The sequence below is a fragment of the Chlorocebus sabaeus genome, chromosome 26 (genome assembly GCF_047675955.1).
Source record: "Chlorocebus sabaeus isolate Y175 chromosome 26, mChlSab1.0.hap1, whole genome shotgun sequence".
NCBI lineage: Eukaryota > Metazoa > Chordata > Mammalia > Primates > Cercopithecidae > Chlorocebus > Chlorocebus sabaeus.
In genome coordinates this window covers 43904200-43931351 of record NC_132929.1, presented here as the reverse complement: position 1 = coordinate 43931351, position 27152 = coordinate 43904200, and the positions used below count along the sequence as shown (strand labels likewise).

The 27152-nt window shown below is 38.7% G+C and overlaps 1 protein-coding gene across 1 annotated transcript in view; it reads right to left on the bottom strand.

The window, feature by feature from the left end:
• Nucleotides 1–705: 705 nt before the first annotated feature.
• PIAS1 (protein inhibitor of activated STAT 1) overlaps nt 706–27152 on the bottom strand; it is a 139105-nt gene continuing 112658 nt past the window's right edge. Inside the window, exons 9-14 of the mRNA XM_008016125.3 lie at nt 19457–19617; nt 16957–17087; nt 16080–16260; nt 11129–11271; nt 8770–8807; nt 706–4643 (exon numbers count right to left, since the gene is read on the bottom strand). Of these exons, the coding sequence (XP_008014316.1) occupies nt 4350–4643; nt 8770–8807; nt 11129–11271; nt 16080–16260; nt 16957–17087; nt 19457–19617 (948 nt within the window). The 3' untranslated portion in view covers nt 706–4349. The remainder of the gene's footprint in view (nt 4644–8769; nt 8808–11128; nt 11272–16079; nt 16261–16956; nt 17088–19456; nt 19618–27152) is intronic.

The window sequence follows — 27152 nt, the reverse complement described above, 5'->3', positions numbered from 1 at the left end:
AACCTGGAATACCAAAGATTAGATGGGAGATAGATACCAATGATTTAGATGGAACAGGAAGAGCAAGTTCTGGCTATAAAAAATGAGGGTACTTTCCGTCAAAGCTTTTCTATGTCTGTATTTATCACTGAATAGTCCCGGTATGGCTTTAAAGCAAGTTTTATGCATCTCATTTGCCTAACGGGAATCTGAAGTATAGCTTGCCAAAAACACACAGCTGGTGTGGAATTCGAACCTGGGGCTCCTCTTCACAGACTCCCTGCTCCTCATTAAGGGGATCCAGTGGTCCAGAGCCTAAGATCCTGTGAAGTGTTCCGATTCAAACCTCTACCGGAGGAAGGGCTGTTATATTACTCCTGTCCTGGTTTCAAGCTCATTCCTGAAATTCCAGCTGGTTTCTCTAGCACCTAGTGTTGTTTACAAGAAGGCCACGGTGCTCTTAGCATTCAAACTGCAGATGCTAAACAGACTTATACTGAACAGATGCTGTGATTTATTAAAGAGCTAGCCATATTTCAACAAGAGAGGGAAATGATGGCTATATATTCATTACTTACCTCAAAGCATGCTGCAAGAAAATTAGTTACTTGTCATGCTTTGAAATCTCTGGATGAAAGGTGCTTTGGAAGCACAAACCATTATCACTTGTCTCACAGGGATTTTGTCCCCTTGAACACCCAGCAGTGTTATTTTACAGAAGACAAATTAACTGAAGGCTTTTCTTTTATTACATCTAAAGAGCTCTACATAAACAGGTAACATTCAATAGGTAAACAATTTTTTTTCCAATGCATGTAATAAATATTTTCACTTGGTACTTTTATACAAACTGACATTGTCTACTATACATTTTTAAAAGCCATTTTACTGGTTTGGCATGCGGTATGGAAATTCTAAGAGAGAAAGTTTTAAGGCAATGAATCACAGATTTAAGTTCATGGAATTTATGGTAACTTTATCTGTTTATATACATTTTCCCCTTTGTTAAACAATTAACAGCAGCACACTCTGGGACCACCAGCTATTTTCCCTCCCTCTTTCTGAAATCTAAGCTTTATGTTTAATTAAAAAACAGAATTCAACATATATTGATAAAACAAAATTCTTACTAAAATAATTTCAAATGTGCTTTAAAAAGTCCTGAAGATCTTGAAAGTTTTATGTATTTAAAATCGAAATTGTTTTAAAAACAATGCTCTTTCCATATTAACTTAGAGTTAGGATATCTTTTCATTCCATTTCAGACACTTGACTCAAAGGAAAATCTACCAAGGAATCAGAGTTTTCAGAGCTTACGTGAATCTTTCCTAAGTCAGTAAAGATACAGAATTGTGATAATGTCTACATAATTAGTAAAGCAATTTTAATGCTCAAAATAGTCAACCAAGCGTGGCATGGTTCTGGTTCAGATTTTTTTTTTTTTTAAAGATGTATCCAATAACGCTCACAAAGTAATTAAAAGCCACTTTAACCCTGCTAGTCAAATAGCTATTTTATCAAAGATGTGTGCATACAGATGTAAATATACACACACACACAGTACTGTACAGAAACAAACATATGCATACCTACTATGAATGGCCAAGGCAAGGGGGATGATGGCAACTTGACTAGATTCTGAGAACTGCTATTTGTCCACAGATAGCATGTCAATGTTGGCATGGGTTGGGGAGTGAGGGTAGGCTAAGAAAAAAAGAGATGAAGTGACTCTGTGCTTTTCTTTAAACTTCGGAGTTAAAGACATAGTACATGACTCTACTAGTAATTAGTAGAGATCATGAAGTGTGATTGATATTGACCATGAGGCCAACAGAGTGACAACTATTACTTAATGCAACATTTTGGAAAGTCAACAACTGATGGAAACAAACTCCTCACAGGGTGGAATGAACTATAATTAAGACAACTTCTGAATGGTTAGTTTCTCCTGTGGACACATGACCAAAACCACTGAAACCACTCTATGTTTATTTCTCCCTATTACCTGTTCCTCTCTTAGGCTGGTAAATGTGGGACACTGAGGGAAATTAACCTTCTCTACAACTGGACAGAAGAACGTAGAGGGATATGTTTTCCACTGGATCATTCAAACAGTTTGTATAATTCAGCATCATACACAAAGTTATTGATCAGAATTTTGAGACCACTAACAATGACACATAAAAAAACAGGAAGAAAACTATTCATTTTACCTAAGACAGCTGAATTAGTAAAAATATGTTTCCTAAAGCAATGTAAAATCAGAAAACAAACTCCCCACAATTTTAGTAATTTCTACCCCAATCCAAATTTAGACACAAATTATGGTACTATTAGAGATTAGCCTAAATTAGTATGACATTTGCTCACTGTAATACCAGATTCATTAAAAAACGTAACTGTTTCCTGGTTAACTGACAATCTGTTTTGTTTTTTTTTATTGCAAATTGTTTTATGACTATAACTCAGCCATTTGTGTGTGGAATACACATGCATAGGGGAAGACTATGAAACTCACTTGTTACTCACACACACTTGTTTATAAATACATATATACACACACACATATACATATCAACACCAACTTTTTTTTCCAAAATTCAAGTCAACAATTTAGTGGCAGAGAGATGCTAAAAAAACATTATTTTTTGATGCCACACAGTCATGAGAACCATTAATTTTATCATACAACTGAAGTACAGCCATCTTGAATTCTACCTGGATTAAAGTAGAACATTTTGTTACCAATGCAAGGTTTAAAACTACAAGTGTATACACAAAGGTGGTCCTTCATCAACTCTGAGAACATTAACAGTTGTGGTAAGAAAATCCAGTCTGGAAAAACGGCAATCATTATGCCCCTTCTTTATGTTTTCTGTTAAACCTGCTTTCTCAATCAACTGAAAAATATTTTCCACACCTAAGAACATCATACCTTCTCTGATGAGGATTTTGGAACGTAAGTAGAACCACTTTTCCTTCCCTCCAACTCGTATTTCTCTCCTGAAAAACAGCTTTCAATATATTTACATGTTCCATTATGAATAAAAGTAGATCAGACTGATCCATGAATTCTAAAAAAATGACTTTCCTATGTCATACTTGTTAAAAGGTGAAGAAAAAGATAAACAAGGTAGATATGCTAAGAAAATAGGTATACTCAGAACCAAAGAGTAAAAATGACTAAGGGTCAAACACATCTTGAATTTCAACTGTTTATCAAATAGTAGACTTCTACAAAAATGTGGTGCATTGTACTTTCCAAACAATTTATTTTTAGAATAACTGACCGTTTATCTTTCTTTTTGAGGTGATGTAACATTACCTCTGTCAGCTGCACAAAACACCTGACAGGGCTTTCTAAGCTATTTTTACTTCCTACTTTGGTATGAAGATCTTACATGAAAAATTGTTACTCTGTGGCCAAAAAAAGCAGGTATTCACAGACTTGGTTTAAATACACAATACTGGCAATCCAGATTTAGAATAAAGAACTAGACTAAAGTGTATTATTCATAGTTCGGCTAAGCCTACTCCTTACCCAGACAGCTTTATTCCAATATCTCTAAAACATATTCTCAGGGGGTACAGAGCAAATAAGAGAATATGTGATGGAGAACATGCAGTTGGGATAGTTGATAAAGATGCTCACACGTGAGTTCAAGACCTTCAAAGCACTTTGAAAGAAGCAAGCAACTGATTATATTAACTGAATGCACACTCGGGAGGAGAGGGAACAGTGATGACAGAAAAATACATACAGACGCACACAATGAACGCACACCCACGAGCCATGTCCTGAAAATACACAGGGAATGCAGCGGGACAGATGAGCTTTATAACTTAAGGCTGGATAAAATATGCACACACACAAACAGAATCCAAGTCTGTCGTTTTCAGAAAATGGAAATCAAACTATCCCCCCAACCCCCTCCCCACAACAAAGAAAAGCCCACAATTTAAAACTTCATACATGCAATTCCTTTTCTGTTATTGCAAATAAAATAATGCCATTGAAGTAAAATAAAACCAAAACCATAGGACAAATGATGAAAAATCTTCAGAATCCAGAAAAAAATGAGCTGAAGGTGGTTTGTGGGTGCTTGTTTTTTCTTTTTTCTTTTCTTTCCTTTTTTTTTTTAAACAAGTGTTTTTATCACACAGGCAGTCTTAGATTTATATACAAAAGTAAAACTGAAAATATAGTTTTGTTCTCTGTACATTTCTTTTAATTTTTTCCCTAAAAAAAGGAAAAAAACACGCTTGTATACTTTTCTAAACAGAGTAAGGTAAAACAGAGCACAAAGTTCTCTTCTTTCTGCCAAGTTCATTTGATCTGGGGTGGGGATGGGAGCAGCAGGGCCTGGGAATCAGTCCAGTGAAATAATGTCTGGTATGATGCCAAAGATGGATGCCGTGTCCGTGCTGCTCCTGTTTGTGACGGTGTGGCTATGGCTCTCCCTTAGGCTGTTGGAAGAAACCAGGCTGCTGTTACTGCCACTACTGCTGCCATTGGTGGTTGGCAGAGAAGTACTGCCTCCTGCACTTAACTGATCAAGAAACATCTGTGAAGAGGTATACGGAAAAAACCGAGACGAGTGTAGGAGGTCTTGATCATCTGAAACTGCTGCTGCTGCAGCGGCAAGCAAGGAGGTGTTGTAATGCTAGGGAGGGGAAACAAAAGACACAAAAATGTTAATTATACTTCTAAATTAAAACATTTTCTCCTCAGCAGAACACAGCCCTACATTTAAGATAGCCTGAGTATCTAGGGTTTCTGAAATATTTACTAAGACATTCTGCAAAATCAAATGATCTTATGTAACACCTGGAGCATTGATCTTGAGAAGACATTTTTGTATCTGAAACTGGAAGAAAAACAAAATAAAAATTTCATTGTTTTTTGTTTGTATTGCAAGCAATTATCAATTCTATTTCCTAAGAAGCATATGCTCAGAAGCAGCAGGAAGGGCAGACAGTCCACCCTTTTGCTAGTAAGGAGATACTTAGCCAAGAAATCTATCAGTCAATATGACTCACTGCCCAGTTTCTTTATAAAACAGTACTGGAAACCAAGACACTGTTCTTACTATACACTCAGGCACCACTGAAAGAAAGAATTTTTATTTAAATTTTAAAGCCATAATAATGGGTATGATTACTCTTAAGTTTTCCAAGGAAATTTATTCTTTCTCTCAGCTACACATTATACTTTTAAATACAGTCATGCGTCGCTTAACGACACGGATGTGTTTTGAGAAATGCATCATTAGGCGGTTTTGTGGTTGTGAAAACATCAGAGTGTGCTCGCACAAACCTAGATGGTAGAGCCTACTACACACGTAGGCTGTGTGGTCTGGCCTACTGCTCCCAGGCTACAAACCTGTACAGCATGGTACTGTGCTGAATGCCATAGGCACAACGCTAAGTATGTGTGTATCTAAACATAGAAAAGGTACAGTAAAAATACAGTTTAAAAGATAAATAAATAATACACCTGTACAGGGCACTTACCATGAATGGAGCCTGCAGTACTGGAAGTTGCTCTGGGTGAGCCAGTGAGTGAGTGGTGAGTGAATGTGAAGACTTAGGACATTACTGTACACTACTATAGACTTTATAAACACTGTACACTATGGCCACACTAAATGTGTTAAAAATATTTTTCCTTCTTAAATAATAAATTAATATTAGCTAACTAATTTACTTTGGTAACAACACTTAATTTAAAACACAAGTACATTGTACAGCTGTACAAAAATATTTCCTTCCTTATATCCTTATTCTGTTTTTTCCATTTTTAACATTTTAAAATATTTTTTACTTTTTAACTTTTTTGTTAAAAACGAAGACACACACATTAGCCTAAGCCTACACAGGGAGATCAGGGTTGTCGATGTCACTGTCTTCCACCCGCACAGCTTGTCCCACTGCATGGTCTTCAGGGAAAACAGCATGCATGGAGCTGTCATTTGCTATGACAACAATCTTCTGGCACACCCACTGAAGGACCTGCGTGAGGCTCTTCTTAAGGAGGTGTCACTCTTATCAGAAACATGTCCATGGTGTTTTGCTTGGTTTGTTTCTTTATCATAGATTTGCTTGTAAGTAGATAATGTACCACAAACATTCCTCTCTATTAATGAAAACCTTTCATTGTTAGGACCCGGTTTTTTTTTTTTTTCTGAGATGGAGTCTCGCTCTGCCGCCCAGGTTGGAGTGCAGTGGCGCGATCTTGGCTCACTGCGACCTCCGCTTCCCAGGTTCAAGCGATTCTTCTGCCTCAGCCTCCCAAGTAGCTGGGATTACAGGTGTATGCCACCACACCCAGCTGATTTTTGTATTTTTAGTAGAGACGGGGTTTCATCATGTTGGTCAGGCTGGTCTCGAAATCCTGACCTCACGATCCACCCTCCTTGGCCTCCCAAAGTGCTGGGATTACAGGTGTGAGCCACCACATCTGGCCAGGGCCTGTGTTTTAAAATTTTTTTTTTGTTTTTTTTGAGATGCAGTCTCGCTCTGTCGCCCAGGCTGGACTGCAGTGGCACGAACTCAGCTCACTGTAAGCTCCGCCTCCCGGGTTCATGCCATTCTCCTGCCTCAGCCTCCTAAGTAGCTGGGACTACAGGTGCCTGCCATCATGCCCGGCTAATTTCTTTTTGTATTTTTTAGTAGAGATGGGGTTTCACCGTGTTAGCCAGGATGGTCTCGATTTCTTGACCTCATGATCTGCCTGCCTCAGCCTCCCAAAGTGCTGGGATTACAGGCATGAGCCACTGTGCCTGGCCTTAAATTTTTTAAGGAGCTTGTTGAGGTCTGCAAAAGCTTCTGCTAAACCCTTCACTGTGAATTTTCTTGGAGGTTCTTTCTGTCTCCTGCAGTTTCCTTTTCTCTTGCACCTTCTGCAGCTACGTCTTCCTGTTCCAGTTCCAACAGATCCTCATTAATCAATTCCTCAGGAACCACCTCTAGGAGCTTCTCAATGTCATCCTCATCCATATCTAGGTTAAAGTTGTTTGCCATCTCAGCCACAGCCTTGTTGATTTCTGCAACCTCTTCATCCTTAGCAGATTCTTTGAAGTCATGAACAAACTTCTTCAGTGTCTTCTAGATGTCATTCACATACTCCTTGGTGACATCACTCCATGCCCAAGCAAGGTTCTTGGTGCAGTCATAGCTGTTGTAAACCTTCCAGAATTGCATCAGTGTCTTCTCAGTGTTTTTCAGTTGCAGCAACAGCCTGGGCAAGGATCCTCCTCAGGATCTTTTAATAGGCCTTAAAAGCTGCTACAACTCCTTGATTCACTGGCTGGATCAAAGATGTGGTACCTGGAAGGAGACACAACACTGTGATATTGGGATGAAGATCACCAATCAAATGAGGATGTGTGGGAGTATTATCAACAAAAATCATAATCTTGAAAAGCATGTTACTCTCTAAATAGTACTTCTCCATTTTGCTGTCATAGCAATTCAGGAGGACATCCTGGAAGAAGAGCTGAGTCATCCATGACTTCTTATTGCTCGTGTAGTACATGGGCAGTGTGTGCTTGTTGATATGCTTGAAGGCTCTGTAGTTCTCACTGTACCAGATCACAAAGGGTTTCAATTTGTAGCCTGCAATACTGCCCCAAGCGAGACTGTTATCTAGTCCTTAAAAGCCTTGAAACCTAGCATTGACTTGGCCTCTTTATGGATGAAAGTCCTTTCAGGCATTCATTTCCAGAATAGGGAGGTTTCATGCATATTGAAAATTTGTCTGGCAAGTAATCTTCCTTCATAATCAGCTTATCTAGAGTTTCCAAAAATTCTTCAGCTGTCTTCACATCTGCATTTGCAGACTTTCCACTCACTTTGATATTACATAATGAATAATGATTCTTGAATCGTTTAAACCACCCAGAGCTAGCAGTACATTTAACACTGTTGTTGGGTCCAGTCTTAAATTCTTTAAACACTGCAAACAAACTTTTTGCTTTGGCCATGATCATTATGGTGCTGAGAGTGATATGTTTCTTGGTCTGGTCTTCAATCCAGGTCACTACAAGTTTCTCCATATCTGATACAGGCCCTTCTCAAATTTTTGTTAGTCTTGTTGCCTTCAATGAAGCAGATCCTTTAACAGCTTCTGTCACTTTGTTCTTGTTCTTTAAGACTGTGGCTATGGTAGAATGAGACTGCCTGACTGGTGAGCTATAACCATCACTGATCTTCCACCTTCATTGTCCTTAATCATTTTTAATTTTTTTGCCATGTCAATCACTCGATGTGGCCTCTTACTGGCAATATTAGCTGTGGATTTTGTATGCTTAGGGGCCATGATGAACAAAACAAGACAAGATTTAATCAAGCACAAGAGGAAATGATGCAATCAAGAGATGTGGCTAACTGGGATGTATGAGGCTGTCCTGGAGTAACATTGCACACTGTTTTACAGCAAACTTAAAAAAAAAATTAAGAAGACGTACACTCTAAAATAACAATAAAAAATAAAGTAAATGCACAAACCAGTAACATAGTTGTTTATTATTATATTGTACATAATTAAATGTGCGATACTTTTACATGACTGGTGGCATAGGTTTGTTCACACCAGCATCACCACAAACACGTGAGTAATGCCTTGTGCTACGATGTTACCATGGCTATAATTGATGTAGGCATTTTTCAATTCCATTATAATCTTATGGAATGCATATATGGTCTGTCATTGACCAAAATGTCATTATGCGGCACATGACTGTATTTTTAATGTACAATTAAAGTAATAGTAAATTTTTCATAACATACCTGATTGTCTCCTGATAAGAAAGGAAAGAAATCTAATCCTGTGGAAGAAAAAATTATTTCAGTTAAAAAAAAAAAGACGGAAAAACTCTTCCAAATGCCCCAATACTTCAAAAACAAATACAAGTCTTAAATGCTATGTCACTCAGAATTTTATTTAAACATGAAGAGTTGAGCTAAATGCTTTATGTCTCTCCCATCTTTAGATTACTAAGGCTGAAAACTAAGCTTTGGCAATGATTTGTCTTCTCTGTGACCCCATTTGGGGGACTGAGGCCATGATCACTCTGTCAGATTTAACACTGATCCTTAAACTGGCATAGTACTTTTTAACAAATGCTCTCATGGACTCCTCTTAAGGAAACTTTCAATCTACTCTCAAAGTCACTCCTCACAAGCACTTCATGAAGTATATAATTATTTTTGCCCTCATTTTGCAGGTGAGAAAGTTTGAAGTTGAAAGAGTTAGGTTAAGTAAGTTGTAGCACTGATTTTTCTTTCTTAAATTTTGCTCATTTGCTATCAGATTCAACTGACAGACTGCAGTGGCACGAGGGGAGAAGAGATTTGAGTGCCTGAAAACTGGCTATTACATAAGAAGGAATAGCCCTGATACCTGGCTGCTGAGGATTCACTGCAAGCAGTCCCCTTCCAATTAACATTCTTTTCTAGATCACCCAATGTGTAATGCAATGAAGAGCAAGTAAACAGGCATGAATTAAATGCTTCATTGTGATATCTAAACTTGGGGAAACGTAAAACACGCAGATGTAGATAAATATATTACAACATCACAGATACTCTGGGCATCTACTCACTGTGTACATTATAACCGATTACAACATGAGGGCTTACAAAATGCATAGCAGTGTTGTTCTTGATAGTGACAGTGCATTTCATACATGTAGAAAAAAGGTATAGAAATATATCTAACCAACTGTTAAGAGTAGCTATAACTGTCCAGATGCGGTGGCTCACGCCTATAATCCCAGCACTTTGGGAGGTGAAGGCAGGCGAATCACCTGAGGTCGGGAGTTTTGAGACCAGCCTGACCAACATGGTGAAATCCCGTCTCTACTAAAAATACAAAATTAGCCAAGCCAGGCATGGTGGCGCGTGCCTGTAATCTCAGGTACTTGGGAGGCTGAGGCAGGAGAATCACTTGAACCCGGGAGGCAGAGGTGGCAGTGAGCCGAGATTGTGCCATTGCACTCCAGCCTGGGCAATAAGAGCAAAACTCTGACACAGACACACACACACACACACACACACACACACACACACACACGAGTAGCTATAACTTCCGGGGAGTGGGGTTGGGGGATAGGTAGAGGGAAACTTTCACTTTATGTTTCTGTGTTGAATTTTCTACAATGAGCATATATGGCTTTTTTAATAAAAAAAGTTCTTAGATTATATGACTAATATACAAATTATTATGCTACAAAGATATACAAGAACAATTCTTTTTGATAATATGATTATTATGAACTCAAAATATACAAATGAGTATACTGACATTTCAAACTGCTTTTAAAAAGAAGGATCAGATAAATATATACACCTAGTATGTACCCACACAATTAAAAAAAATTCTTTTTAAATGATCAAATTCATTAGAAAAAAAACTAAAACTTTCAAATGTCTCAACTCACCATTAATTAAAACATAATACAACATAGTTACCCACAATGCCTGTTGCATTACAACTAAAGTCAGGGAACAATAAATAATGTTCATAGGGCTGGGCGTGGTGGCTCACGCCTGTAATGCCAGCAGTTTGGGAGGCCAAGGCAGGAGGACCACGAGGTCAGAAGTTTCAGACCAGCCTGACCAAAAGAGTGAAACCCCACCTCTACTAAAAATACAAAAAAGTTAGCCGGGTGTGGTAGCGGGCGCCTATAATACCAGCTACTCGTCGGGAAGCTGAGGCAGGAGAATTGTTTGAACCTGGGAGGCGGAGGTTGTAGTGAGCTGAGATCGCGCCACTGCACTTCAGCCCAGGCAACACAGCAAGACTCCATCCTCCACGGCAAAAAGAAAATAATGTTCATAAATACCAAAATTCAAACCCACATACTAGCGATCATTCAAAAACAATTTGTGGAGTACTTAGGAGCTCACAAAATCTAAAGATTATTGTACTAGTTCTACCACTGGGAGTAAAACACTGGCTACTGATGACAGTACAGGAAGTGGGTCAGTATTTTTAATAGCAGCATATTATTTCTCTCAGTTCCCTGGGTTCAAGGCCCTGTTGGCTCAATCTTCCAGTTCTTCCTTAGATTCACCTAGAAGAGAACTATACAGATCAAAGGCATTCATAATGCTACGTGACAATACAGAAGAACCAGTGACTCACCTTGTAAGTCATAAGGCATGGGTGTCATGTGGAAAGGATGCCTATAGTCTTGGATGAGGGAGGTATTAATGTAGCTTGTGTCTACAGCAGGAAGGCTTGGGGTGCGGGATACTGGAGATGCTTGATGTGGAAGACTTAAAATGCTGGAAGAAGGAAAGATTGGCGTAGTTTTCATTAGCCAGTTAAACTCTCAAAGTTAACAAAAAAAGAGGTTGTATCTCACAACGAACCCTAGGTTTTGTGCTGGAAATAAGAACAAAACCAAGCAAAGTAATGTATAATTTAGATTATACACAATTATGAGAAAATAATTTGCATACATAATAGCATTTAACAGAGGCCATAGGAAGAAATGGACAGATGCAACGGTATCCAACACTGACAAACCTCACATTGCCTTTGGAATATCATCACCTATGCTTTCAGAATGCAAGAGAAAGGTACAGTTGAGCCACTTCACCAGGATATGAGTGAAAGATACCTACATCAAATGAAATTCGGAAACCCTTTTAAAACAACACTGAAGTATTGGCTAGTAAGAAGTATACGTATGCCCTAGCAAAGAAAATACATATAATAAGAAAGAGGGAATGAAGCAATCTGAGTGGTTTGGAGTTGGATTGTAGTCTTCAGGAGAACAAAAACTGGGTATTGTTTAGTATACCCAATGCCCAGTACAGTTATCAGCATGTTGTTTGCATAAAAGCCCTGCTGAATCTAATGAATGTAGTGAAACAAGAAGAAATACTCCAAAATGAGGCCAGGTGCAGTAGCTCACGCCTGTAATTCCAGCACTTTGGGAGGCTGAGGCGGGTGGATCACAAGGTCAGGAGTTCGAGACCAGCCTGGCCAGCATGGTGAAACCTCATCTCTACTAAAAATAAAAAAATTAGCCAGGCATGGTGGTGCACGCCTGTAGTCCCAGCTACCTGGGAGGCTGGGGCAGAAGAATCACTTGAATCCGGGAGGTGGAGGTTGCAGTGAGTCGAGATGGTGCCATTGCACTCCAGCCTGGGCAACACAGCGAGATTCCATCTCAAAAAAAAAAAAAAAAAAAAAAAAAAAAGAAAAGAAAAGAAAAGAAATATTCCAAAATGAATAGGTGGTAGAGAGTTTTTAAAGGGAGAATACTATAACTGGAAAAAGAAAACATAAAACAAGAATTAGGACTCTAAAAAACAGTGAAAAGTTTAAATAACTGAGTAGCTTTTTTTTTTTTTTTAATTTATTAAAAATTAAGGGAAAGGCAAAAAGGAGAAGGAAAAAATAATAATTTAACTAATTTTGGGGCCAGGCATGGCGGCTCATTCCTGTAATCCCCATACTTTTGGGATGCAGAGGCAGAAGGATAGTTTCAGCCCAGAGGTTGCCCACCCTGGGCAACATAGGGAGACCCTGTCTCTACGAAAACTTAAAAAACTTAGCTAGGCCTGGTGGCATGTATCTGTAGTCCCAGCTACTTGGGAGACAGGTGAGAGGATTGCTTGAGCCCGGGAGGTCGAGGCTGCATGTGCCGTGATTGCATCACTGCACTCAAGCCTGGGTGACAGAGCAAGAGCCTGTCTCAAAACAAAACAAAAACAAAACTAATTTCGAAAAGAAAAAGAATTATAGTAGCCCTCTTGGAAGGAAACATAAGGGTTATACATTACCCCACCAATACAAGAGGCTGAAGGTATATGTGTTATAGAAAATAAAGAGAAAGGAAGCAATAAAGCGGCTGTCTTTTGCTTTTAATGCTTCATGTAAAGTACCTGGGGCATGGGGATACAATTTCAGTGGTATAGAATATTTCAAAAGAGGGCCGGGCACGGTGGCTCATGCCTGTAATCCCAGCACTTTGGGAGGCCGAGGCAGGTGGATCACCTGAAGTTGGGAGTTTGAGACCAGCCTCACCAACAGGGAGAAACCCCATCTCTACTAAAAAATACAAAAAATTAGCTGGGCATAGTGGCCCATGCCTGTAATCCCAGCTACTCAGGAGGCTGCGGCAGGAGAATCACTCGAACCCAGGAGGTGGAGGTTGCAGTGAGCCGAGATGGCGCCATTGCACTCCAGCCTGGGCAACAAGAGTGAAACTCTGTCTCAAAAAAAGAACATTTCGAAAGATGCCAAGGTTGGATTTCTAGCAATAGAGTTCCAGTTATGACCATCTACCACATTTTAATGAATGGGATATGAAGCATAAAACACACTCTCATCTGCCTCATAAAAATGTTTCATCTAATGGAAACTTGGTTAAACCTCTTGTATCTAGAAAAAGTATCATTACCATTAGCTGAGTTCTCTCACAATGTCTAAGAGATTACGAGCGGATTTAAAATGCTAGTCTTTGAAAACATCTCAAACAGCACAGACAATTTCTGGATGAACATTAAGCATTCAGTGGCTAAAGACAACAAAACGTTTTACATTTAGTTTTTGCCTGTAATTCCTGGCTGCATGCTTTTCTTTCAATTTGTAATAATGTTTTGAAATGCATTTCAACCTTTATACTGCACAATAACAAACACAATATGCTGGACTGAGGTTTCCAGTTACCAATTAGTCATTATTATAAAATAGCTACTAGTGTTGACTATGGTATTATTCTCCTTCTAAGGATGTAAACTTTCAAATTTCTTGTTTTTATCTGCAAATAGAGAAATGTCTGGCATTTGCAAATACTATATCTGGGTTCAATTAGTCACTGGGAAATTCAGGAAGTAGTTAATGCATCTAATGTTATTTTCCAAACATAATAAACACTATTTAATTCTCTCCAAATGTTTTTGGAGAAAGAGCAAAGTAAATATCCAAAGAAGAAATACTAGATTCCTAAACACTCAAATGTCTTCTTTAAAGAAAAAATACATAGTCAGTAATACTATTGAATAGTTTACATAAATACATATGACTACTATTAATAGTCTAAAGAATAGAACTAATATATATATGACTATGCATTTAGCCCAAAAGTATTTATACATCCAGAGGTTTATGAAATATCTTTTAACATTGTGATTATGGCACTTAAAAAATCACATGACAATGTGTATTTGGTCATACTATGGTTTGACATTTATAAAATATCTTGGAATTGAAATTCTATAGATACTTGTTCTAACTTTAGGTAATCTGACTTTTCCTTTTCTCCTACTCAGACACAAAATACATTGGTGTAATAACAAGATCAGGCTTGCTGGGTTACAGCCATCAAGGTAGGCTTTTATCAGAGGTCATGTTCATAAGAGTAGGATTTGTGTTTAAATTATTTACTTTGTTTAGAATGATACTGTTTTTAATGTCTTTGTTTCTCTCCCTGTGCCAAGACAGACTACTCTAGAATGAAAATACCAATGTGTGAAATATGTTTGATTGAAATCTTATTTTTTTTGAGATGGGGTCTCATTTTGTCACCCAGGTTGGGAGTGCAGTGGCATGATCTTAGCTCACTGCAACTTCCACCTCCCAGGTTCGAGTGATCCTCCCACCTCAGCCCTCCGAGTAGTTGGGACAACAGGCACAGAGCACCACACCTAGCTAATTTTTTTGGTAGAGACAGGGTTTTACCATGTTGCCCAGGCTGGTCTCGAACTCACTGAAATCTTTAATCTCATCATACATTGTCAAACCTGAAAATGATTTGACTCCAGGCACAGAAATACCTGCTCTTGATCTGGTGTTGTAATAATGCCATCTATGGACTTTCCTTCTCTCTCTTACATTCTTTCTTTAGTCCCTACTGCTTGCTGGAAGGGTTTCTGGTTAGCTTCTATTCAGTTACAACAGGCCATGTGGTTCTCCTGCTTTATACCTAAAAAGCGACACATCTATTTCTAGATTTACAATTAGTGTGCCACAACTGTGCTTTAGCACAATTAGAAATCTTGCTCAGAATCCCTGATGTGTCTACAGGACTAACAGTCTGTTTTGGGAGTACAGGTGGAGTCTGCTACTTGTTTTACCACCCCCCAGAAAGTGCTAAGCTCTTTAAGGTTAAGGCTGTACTTACTCATTTTATTATCATCCATGCTTAGCTGAGGGTGTTTTATACAAAGTAGATAACAATGTTTCATGAACTGAAGCATAACCTAGGTACACTGTTATTGATATAAGACTAACGGAAAATATGGGAGAAAAGTCTGCAAAGTGGGAAATGTGTGCTGCAACAGAAGTCATTCACTGCCAGCCTCATTCACATTCTGAGGCAGATTTAAATCATCGGTCTTCCTCTGCTTTCCACCTGAAACATTCAACTTGGGGTGAATTTTAGAGCGTACATTCCGGTTTGAACAAATGTTCTACATCCTGCGAGCAGGAGCAGGATCACCTGGGAACTTACTAGAAATACGAATTTTCTTTTTTTCTTTTTTTTGAGACAGAGTCTCACTCTGTTGCCCAGGCTGAAGTGCAATGGTAAGATCTTGGCTCACTGCAACCTCCACCTCCTGGGTTCAAGCAATTCTCCGGCCTCAGCCTCCAGAGTAGCTGAGATTACAGGCACACGCCACCACGCCTGGCTAATTTTTGTATTTTAGTAGAGACGAGGTTTCACCATGTTGCCCAGGCTGGTCTCAAACTCCTGAGCTCGGATAATCCACCTGCCTCAGCCTCCCAAAGTTGTAGGATTACAGGTGTGAGATACCACGCCTGGCCTAGAAAGACAAATTTTCTTAGTCTCTCCTCCTGACTCAGACGCAGGGGAGCAATGTGTGCATTTTAATAAGCTCTCAGGTAATTCTGATGTATGTACACCAGTTTGAGAACCACAGTACTAGAACCATCTTTTGATAATCCTTTTAGTGCACTACCCGAATCCCTCCAGAGTATTACAAACCTGGGAAAAATTCAAACTATTCTTTGATTGCTAAGTTTCACAATCAAGAATCATTTTATTTGGCAAGTCTTTAATCCCTATTTGCTAAGTTAATTTTCATGATTACTTTTTTTTTAATGTCTCAGCACTTACCCTTTATTATTTAGTGGTGATGTGGGAGAAAGGGAAGGACAGGTCCTCTTGGCAGATGGCTCTTCTTCCTCTTCATCAGATGAACTGTCTATGGTTAGGTCAATCACTTCTACTTTCTTGTTTTTATTTGAGGACTGGTGGTGAGAAGCTACTTGATGCTCCAATGTGGAGCTCAAGCATCCTATATGGGAATGATTAAAATACAAGGCAAGGGAAGAGTTATGACATCTCTCTTTTCTCAGTGTCCCTACAGTTTATCAGTTACAGTTTAGATTCACAATATTGTTGGAGCCAGAGAGTAGAAAACCAACAGTGGCTCTGTTCTACTAAGTTTAAAACTATTATTTAATAATAGTAAATTATTTTTCAAAATAGTAATAAATTACTGAATTAGAGCGAACAATAAAAATGTGTCTTATGTCCACTTCAGAAGAAAAGTAATCTGAAAGCACAGACTGTATATTAATTTTTGTCTGCATAGTATCTGACATACTTAAGAAATACGATGATAGCATTTTCAAAACTCATAGTCTCTTTCCAGCAAAAACATACCAAAAGCCAGGAAAAAATAAATAAATGAAAACTGAACCTTTACTACTCTGTACCAAATCTGTTAAAAATTTAAAAAGGGTACAGTTTCAAAAGTATGACTTTACAAATGACTAATTATATTACATTACTTTGAAATCTTATATCAGAAAATTTTTTAAAGCTGGCAAAAAAGTGAATTTAAAAGGATTTCTATCAATAAGTTAATAGGAATCATTAAGCTATCCACAAACTGCTCAGTGTTTTTTAAAAATATACGGATTTTAATATTGAAAACCAGACTTAAAGCAGTAGGGAGACTGCCCCTTCCTTGTGAAGAACTACTCACCATCGACTCCATTGTAAGAGGCAGAGACTTCTTGTACTTCCTTTTTCGATCTCATCGGTGCCCAAGTGCCATCCTCCTTAAATTGTATTTCATCACAGTCTGTACAGTACTTTAGGATTTCCATAAACAAGCTATAAGAAAACAATTCATCCTTAGAATATCATATTTTAAATGAAAATAAAAGTTGAACTTAAGTTATATTTATTCTTAAAATCTAGTGTTAAATAGGAATATAGCTGCCTAATTTATGCCACATTTATGTAAGAAAATATGTGACCACGAAAAATGACATTTTCAAAGATTTTTAATCATATGGGAAAATGTTCACAAAAAGTGAGAAAAGGTCAACAAAAGAAAGCTTAATTTCAAAAATAAAATTATGTGTGAGTAGTATATAGATAGTAGTTACCTCTGGGTGGTACCTTCATGGGTATTTATTTTTCTTCTTTATACGTTTTTGCATATTCTAAATTGCCTACAATAAGCATGTCTTATTTGATAAACTGAAGCAATATATACACAAACATGTAATCAAAGGTTAAATCTCTTTAATAAAATATTGTAACAGACATTTAAAACATGTATAAAGAATGCATAAAATTGGCCGGGCGCGGTGGCTCAAGCCTGTAATCCCAGCACTTTGGGAGGCGGAGACGGGTGGATCACGAGGTCAGGAGATCGAGACCATCCTGGCTAACACGGTGAAACCCCGTCTCTACTAAATATTACAAAAAACTAGCCAGGCGAGGTGGCGGGTGCCTGTAGTCCCAGCTACTCGGGAGGCTGAGGCAGGAGAATGGTGTGAATCCGGGAGGCGGAGCTTGCAGTGAGCCGAGATCTGGCCACTGCACTCCAGCCTGGGCGACAGAGCAAGACTCCGTCTCAAAAAAAAAAAAAAAAAAAAAAAGAATGCATAAAATTAACTATGGCCAAATTCTTAGGTTACAATGTTAAATGAAACCAAAGGATAAAAATTATTAACAGTGTACAATCACAACTATGGAAAGACGAAAATTAGAAAATTATACACCCGAAAAAGCTTTTTATTTTCCTGTGTTTTGCAATTTTTCTTTTTTTTTTTTTTTTTTTTTTTTTTTTTTGAGACGGAGTCTTGCTCTGTCGCCCGGGCTGGAGTGCAGTGACCAGATCTCGGCTCACTGCAAGCTCCGCCTCCCGGGTTCACGCCATTCTCCTGCCTCAGCCTCCCGAGTAGCTGGGACTACAGGCGCCCGCCACCTCGCCCGGCTAGTTTTTTGTATTTTTTAGTAGAGACGGGGTTTCACCGTGTTAGCCAGGATGGTCTCGATCTCCTGACCTCGTGATCCACCCGTCTCGGCCTCCCAAAGTGCTGGGATTACAGGCTTGAGCCACCGCGCCCGGCCTGCAATTTTTCTTTAAAACAGTATGTGTGTACATGGCTTTTATAACAAGAAATGGGAGAACCTAAAGCTATGTTACATATAAAGTTGGAAAATATTACTATTTAATTCTGATTTACTACTAAGTGATCACCATCATTTCTGAAAAATTAAACATAAAACATTTAAGTTACATGTTTTTCTTTTTCCCATGACTGGTCTGACATCTTTCAAGCTCCAGGTTATACTTGTATTGCTAAATATACTCAATTTCTGATATTACCACCTTTAGGCTCCTATGTTTTCTTAAATACTATAGGTAAGTTGCCTTAAGTCTTTTGCTAGAAAGTACAGGAAATATTAAGTACAGGCCGGGTGCGGTGGCTCACACGCCTGTAATCTCAGCACTTTGGGAGGCCAAGGCAGGAGGATCACTTGAGCCCAGGATTCAAGATCAGCCTGGGCAAAATGGCAAGACTCTGTCTTTACACCCTCACCCGTCGCAAAATCAAGTAGATTCCTCCTTTTCACAATAGTTTTTGTTTAGTGGCAAAAGGGGGGGAAAAAGGAGGCTGCAGAAGAGGAGAACATTTAGAGGAACATTCCAAGATGTCTGGTAGGACAGATAAAACAAAGGGGTGTTAAAAGCAATTGGTTATTGTGATGCCATAGGTGGACAAGACAAAAAAGAAAAAGAAGACCATGACTGAAGCTGGATCTAATCTCCACAAACAGGTTAACTTCTATTGAAAAGCCCAATTTTGGATGAACCTGAGTTAACCCAAATTTCCCCATACATTCTTTTTCCAATATGGTCTGCATATCTAGGGATGGATGGACTAATGACAGGAAAAAGAAAAGGTATAAGCACACCCTGCTTAAAACCACTAGTGCTTTAAACGACAAATGCCAGGAGGCACTGACAGTAACACACGTATTTTCAAAACAAGGGAACATCGAGTTAAAAAGATAAAATATTCATAACACTAATTTGAAATAAATTACTTTGAAAATATTGGTTTGCAGATTCACAAAAATCCTACAAATACATAACTTAGAATTTTCATCCCAAATCTGATGTGTAACAAACCCAGATAATATATGGTCATTTCAAGGTACCAAAAACACTTAAAGTAACATACCCATCAATAATAAGGTGTTCATATGGAGCCTTCTTATCACAGACAGGACAAACCCAGGTTGGTTTTTTCTCATTCATCTGAATGTAAAGAGTTGCGTCAAAACACTGTAGATGAGAACATGTAAGGGCCCGACACGGAATTGTCAGCCGCATTTTACCAAGCTTTAAAAAGGGAGAAAAAGTAAATATTAGGTAATTGCTATTCAACATTTAAGCTTTGACAAAAATTTCCTAGAACACAACAGGTAGGCATGCTGATTTAAAGCATACTGTGTTTACTTTTCATCAATGTAGAAGAACATTAAATACATTTCCTGTGAAATATCCATAGGTTTAAAAATTACAGCATTTATTTGGCTGTCAAACAAAATGACTATGGAAAGTCTACAAGGGTTATTTACTAAAACCCACAGCTCACAGATCAGCTTTTGATGGAGAGGGTCATAACCCCTTGAATTATACTCAAAATTTCATGTGTGCATTTTTCTGGAGAGTGCTTTCACCAGTTTTTTTAAAAAAGAGTTGGGGTCTTGCTATGTTGCCCAGGCTGAAGTGCCAACTCTATTCACAGGCACAATCGTAGCACTCTACAGCCTCAAACTCCTGGGCTCAAGCAATCCTCCTGCCTCAGCCTCCAGAGTATCTGGCAATACAGGCGCACACTACTGTGCCCAGCTTTTCTCAAATTCTTAAAGCAGTCCTCGATCCAAAAAAAAAAATTTAAGAACCACCTAACTAGGGATTAGGGAAAATAGAGAATGTCTTATTAAATACTGCACAATACAGAAATCCATTGATATTTGCTATCAGTCTTACCTATGAATAAGAGCAGTTCACAGGACAAAACTGAATCAATAGTGATCATTCCCCATGAGGCTTGGCATAATTGCCAAGTGGCAGCTCTGAGGAGGAAGGCAGGTGCACACACACTCTGCATTGCTTCCTCACTGGGAACCATCATGAGCAATTCAGCCGACAGCCCTGGACCTCTAGCATCTCTAGTATGTTAGGAGACTTGTTGCCCTGCAAATATTGCTTCAGCTGACATGTGGTGAGTCTATTCAGGAAGAGGAAATCTGCTTCATCTGGTCCCTGAGCTGCTAGCTTTAGCCCAAGGCAGAGAAGCCGCCCAGAAACCTGCACAGGGAGCTACCATATCACTATCTCATTCCCCAGAAGCCAACTTGTACCACTGTAGAGTCCCCAGATCACACAATGGCCATATAGTAGATAAGTTATCTACTTTCAATAACCACATTATTTGCCAAGTACCAGGAAAAGATTTGTGAACTTGAAAAATACAAAGGCTTGTGCTGGAGAGGATGTGGAGAAATAGGAATGCTTTTACACCGCTGGTGGGAGTGTAAACTAGTTCAACCATTGTGGAAGACAGTGTGGCGATTCCTCAAGGATCTGGAACTAGAAATACCATTTGACCCAGCCATCCCATTACGGGGTATATACCCAAAGGATTATAAATCACGCTACTTATAAAGACACACTGCACACATATGTTTATTACGACACTATTCACAATAGCAAAGACTTGGAACCAACCCAAATGTCCATCAATGATAGACTGGATTAAGAAAATGTGGCACATATACACCATGGAATACCATGCAGTCATAAAAAAAGATGAGTTCATATCCTTTGCAGAGACATGGATGAAGCTGGAAACCATCATTCTGAGCAAATTATCACAAGGACAGAAAACCAAACACCGCATGTTCTCACTCATAGGTGGGAACTGAACAATGAGATCACCTGGACACAGGGCAGGGAACATCACACACCAGGGCCTATCGTGGAGTGACGGGCAGGGGGGCGGGACAGCATTAGGAGAAATACCTAATGTAAATGACGAGTTAATGGGTGCAGCAAACCAACATGGCACATGTATACCTATGTAACAAACCTGCACATTGTGCACATGTACCCTAGAACTTAAAAGTATTATATATATATATATGCATATATATAAAAGAAAAATATAAAGGCTTGAAAAAAATATGAGTTAAATGAGGAAAAGATTCTTGGCTTAGATCAATTTCAGGGAAATGTGCAATTTCCTAGTCTACCAGGAAATTAACTGTCATTTGGTGCCCAAAATAATTGCTTTGATACCAATGATTTACTGTGTCTCTAAGAAAGGCATTTAACCTTTCTGGGTCCCTTTTACTTTCTCTAAGGTAACACTGTTTCCTCCTTACTTCAACCAGATGTAGCCATGATGAATAAAAATAGAACCCTGAACATGTTATAAACTTACTGAGAATAGAGCAATGCCAGTTTATAGTATCAGAAGTATAACCTGGAGAGACCTAGAGTAAAAACTGGTTAACTCCCTTCTGTGTACTCCCAACTCTATACTCCTGCATATGATTACAATCAAGCACCACATAACATTTTGGTCAACAGTGAACCACATATATGATGGAGGTCTTCAAATTATGTACAGTACATAATACCTGATAACAGACAGCCATGTTACTGGTTTCTGATTTACTATACTTTTTATCATTATTTTGGAGTGTACTCCCTTTACTTATATATATTTTAAAAGTTAACTGTAAAACAGCCTCAGGCGGGTAGGAGAGAACAGCTCCATGTCTGTTACTGCCACTGAAGACCTTCCAGTGGGACAAGACGTGGAGGTGGAAGGTAGTGATACTGATGATCCTGACCCTGTGTAGGCCTAGGCTAATGTGTGCCTTAGTTTTTAACAAAAAAGTTTAAAAAGTAGAAAACAAAAGTAAAAAAATGTTAAAAATAGAAAAAGCTTATAGAATAAGGATATAAAGAAATATTTTTGTACAGTTGTACAACGTGCTTGTGTTTTAAGCTAAGTGTTAATACAAGAGTCAAAAGTTAAAAAATTAAAAAGCTTATAAAATAAAAAAGTTACAGTGGCTGGGTGCAGTGGCTCACGCCAGTAACCCCAGCACTTTGGGAGGCCGAGGAGGTAGGATCACCTGAGATCAGGAGTTTGAGACCAGCCTGGCTGACGTGGCGCAACTCTGTCTCTACTAAAAATACAAAAATTAGCCAGGCATGGTGGCATACGTCTGGGATCCCAGTTACTTGGGAGGCTGAGGCAGGAGAATCACTTGAGCCTGGGAGGCAGAGGTTGCCGTGAGCTGAGATCACACTACTGCACTCCAGCCTGGGCGACACAGGGAGACTCTGTCTCAAAAACAAAAAACAAAAATCAAAGTTACAGTAAGCTAAGGTTTATTATTGAAGAAAATATTTTAAATTTATTGTAGCTGCAGTGTACAGTGTTTATAAAGTCTACAGTGATGTAAGTGATGTTCTAAACCTTCACATTTGCTCACCACTCACTGACTTATTTGGAGCAACTTCCAGTCCTGTAAGCGCCATTCATAGTTAAGTGCCCCATACAGGTGTACCATTTTTCATCTTTTATACTTTTTACTGTACCTTTTCTACGTTTAGGTACACAGATACTTAGCATTGTGTTACAACTGCCTACAGTATTCAGTTTTGTAACATGCTGTACAGTTTTGCAGCCTAGGAGCAATAGTCCCAAGGTATGTAGTAAGCTATACCATCTAGGTTTGTGTAAGCACACCTATGATGCTTTTGTTGAACACCACCACCTATGATGCTTTTGTGGAATAACACACCTATGTTGCTTTTGTTGAATAACAACAAAATCCCCTAATAATGCATTTCTCAAAAGGTATCCCCATCATTAAGGCATGCACAACTGTATGTTACTTATTTATACGTGTGTCTCCTCCTACCAGAAACAGGTTGGACTAATTTCCTTGTCCCCATACTTGCAAATATACAGCAGTAAGACAGTCCTGTGCACTGATAAAGCTTCAGTTGTGCATGATGGGCAATTCCAGGAGGCACCACTCATGGAAGGTATGCAGGTCGTACTCAGTAATTTATAGTGCACCCTGAGTATGAATTCTGGTGTTAGAATGAATCCTGGTCCCGCTACGTACCTACTGTGTGAAGCTTGAATGCTATTTTACTTAATCACTCAGAGGCTCAGTTTTATAAAATGGGGATAAAAATGGGATCTACACAATATGATTGTGGGGATTCAATTACGTTTACTGCATAGTACCTGACACATAGTAAGTTTTCAATAAATAAAAATAGTATTAATTAACATATTTGCTTTAAATCACTTTGTACACTAGGAAACCCACCCAAACCTCAGCTTAGTAATTCTTTTATTGTGGGCTCACGAAGTATTAAACAGCTTCACCAGACTCCCTTACTGCACTTCTACTCAATTTTAATTTTTTTATTTTTTGAGCAAGAGTCTCCCAAGCAATTCTCCTGCCTCAGCCTCCCAAGTAGCTGGGATTACAGGCAGGTGCCACCATGCCTCGCTAATTTTTGCATTTTGAGTAGACGGGGTTTCACCATGTTGGCCACACTGGTCTCAAACTCCTGGCCTCAAGTGATCTGCACACCCTGGCCTCCCAAAGTGCTGGCATTAAAGGCGTGAGCCACCTGTCCCACCAATTTTTTATGATTTGATTTACATAAGCACCTGATAAAAAGGCCAAAAAGAACAAAGTAGTTATAACGGAAAAATTACCATTAGGCAAGATACCATGTGGCATTAGTTCAGAAACATTTTCCAAATAGCAATCTGGTTGGTGGTGCCAAGTTACATTTTTATATCTTATGTCAGACCTTAACTTATCTATGAAATACAAATTCCTATTTTATAAGGTACTTTTGCTATTGCCTTAATACTAAGTAGAAAAACCACAGACTAAAAATTCTAGACAAATACAGTAATAGTACACAAGGTTTATGAACTATAGAACTACTAGACTACTTCTGATTGTTTATGAAAACAACGGATAAGATGGTAAGAAATAAAGATTATTTCAGAATCCAAGCCATAGGCAATGAAATTTATACTCTGGGCCGGGCACGGTGGCTCACGCCTGTAATTCCAGCACTTTGGGAGGCTGAGGTGGGTGGATCACAAGGTCAGGAGATCGAGACCATCCTGGCTAACACGGTGAAACCCCGTCTCTACTAAAAATACAAAAAATTAGCTGGGCGTGGTGGCGAGTGCCTGTAATCCCAGCCACTGGGAGGCTGAAGCAGGAGAATGGCATGAACCCAGGAGGCGGAGCTTGCAGTGAGCCCAGATCGCACCACTGCACTCCTACCTGGGCAACAGGGCGAGACTCCGTCTCAAAAAAAAAAAAAAAGAAATTTATACTCTGAAAAGCAGCTGTTTTCCAAAGGCCTTCATCTCACATACCTTTACCCCATGATCTCCAGCTGTCAGTTCATATCTTGTAGGCAAGAGAGCAACTCTCAAGCCTTTATCTTCAGCTATACTGACAAGGTGACCTACAGAGTTTTTAAGGAATGCTGACACAGAAATGGTGCAAGAAAGACATAAATGGGTACATAAAAGCAAAAGCTCACTTTCAAATGCATTATTAGCTGTCACATAAATGCCTTAGAATCATAAAATAACTATTATGTGATAATTCTTATATTCGTGATTTTTTTAAAAATCACAATTCTAAATATCTGAAAAACAGATATCGATTTTCTCTAACTTGGTATAAGGAGAGAAGCTCAACTTTGAACGTCTTCATCTTGTGATTACAAATTCTTCCTTTCCCTTTATAGGACATAAATTATGTTTGAATTATTTGCATATAAACACTTTAACTCCCAAATGTGTTTTCTAATGCCACTAACTTTACAATAATAGTGCTATCTATATTAGTAACTGATGATGCTGCAAGAGAAAACATTCTAGATACAAGTTTTAACCAACTTATATTTTTAAAAAGCCCTAAAAATGTCAATAAAATGTGCTTTCTCCTTGCAAAAGGAAAAAGTGTGACATTAAAAACAATTTCGGCTGGGCACAGGGGCTCACACCTGTAATCCCGGCACTTTGGGAGGCTGAGGCAGGCGGATCACTTGAGGTCAGGAGTTTGAGACTAGCCTGGCCAACATGGTGAAACCCCATCTCTACTAAAAACAAAAAATTAGCCGGGCGTGGTGGCAGGCGCCTGTAATACCAGTTACTCAGGAGGTTGAGGCAGGAGAATTGCTTGAACCCGGGAGGTGGAGGTTGCAGTGAGCTGAGATCACATCACTGCACTCCAGCCTAGGCAACAGAACAAGACTCTGTCTCAAAAAATAAAAAAAATTTAAAAGGGCTGGGAGTGGTGGCTCACACCTGTAATCCCAGCACTTTGGGTAGCTAAGGCAGGTGGATCACCTGAGGTCAGGAGTTTGAGACCAGCCTGGCCAACATGGTGAAACCCCATCTCTACTAAAAATACAAAAAATTAGCTGGGCGTGGTGGTGCTCACCTGTAGCTCCAGCTACTTGGGAAGCTGAGGCAGGGGAATCACTTGAACCTGGGAGGTGGAGGTTGCAGTGAGCCAAGATCTGGTCACTGTACTCCAGCCTGGGTGACAGAGCAAAACTCTGTCTCTGGGAAAAAAAAAAAAAAAGAAAAAGAATAATTTCACAAGTTTTTTTCACAATAATATTTCATAAATACATTTCCATAGTTTATCTTCTTCTATCAATTCCAAGTCATTTGTATTTGGGTTTACAAAGCAGTTTTTCAAAGATTCCTCCACCTCTATTTTTAATAAATCAGAACCATAAAATTCCCAAAGAGTAAAAACATTTTTAATTATTTTTGTTGCCTTTAGCTAAATGGCACAGAAACAACAGAAACTCATTTATTTTGAGCTCTGTACATCACAATAAGGGCAATTGTAATGCACAGTAAGACATCACATGTACATATTTCAAAGAGAGCAAATCTCCTTTATTATCCTATAAGTTTGAGATATAGATATTACTAAATTTTATTTTTGAGTAAAAACATACCTAAAATGTATGATCTTACTATTTCAGAATAACTGTGAGGGATTATCCCTTTAGCCAAATAGAAACTCATGAAAGTATTATAATTATATATTTTACACATACATACACATATATACACAATATATACATATAGTTGCTTTTGTTTTATACTCTGAATTTTTAAAGCAGATGCCAATTTAAAATGAACTGCTGGCTGGGCGTGGTGGCTCACGCCTGTAATCTCAAGGGAGGCCAAGGCAGGAGGATTGCTTGAGGCTAGAAGTCCACGACCAGCCTGGGCAACATATGAAGACCCTGTCTCTACAAAAAAATAAAAAAATTAGCCGGGTGTGGTGGCACATGCCGGTAGTCCCAGCTGCTTGGAGGGTTGATGCAGGAGCATTGCTTGAACCTGGGAGGTGGAGGCAGCAGTGACCTGAGATGGCAGCACTGCACTCCAGCCTGGGTGACAAAGTGAAACCCTGTCTCAAAAAAAGAAAAATAAATAAAGGTGCAAAGAGCAAAATGTGATTAATAGTTTCTAATAATATAGAGATGAGCACCTGAACTACAGAATTAAAACATAGTTCCACAAATAAAACTTTTAAGATTTATATTGGAGTGCTTATTTATACGAATAAATGCTTCATATGTGTGTTAAACATAAAGCCTCATGTATATTAGTACAACTATAAACACTTTTAAGTGAGACTGCAGAAAAACACTACTCTTTCCAGTGATTTAAATAGAAAAAGAAGTGTATGCACTTTTCTAAACTTATTGTATTTTCTGAATTGGTGTTTTACAACAAAATGAGGCGACAAAGAACAATGGAG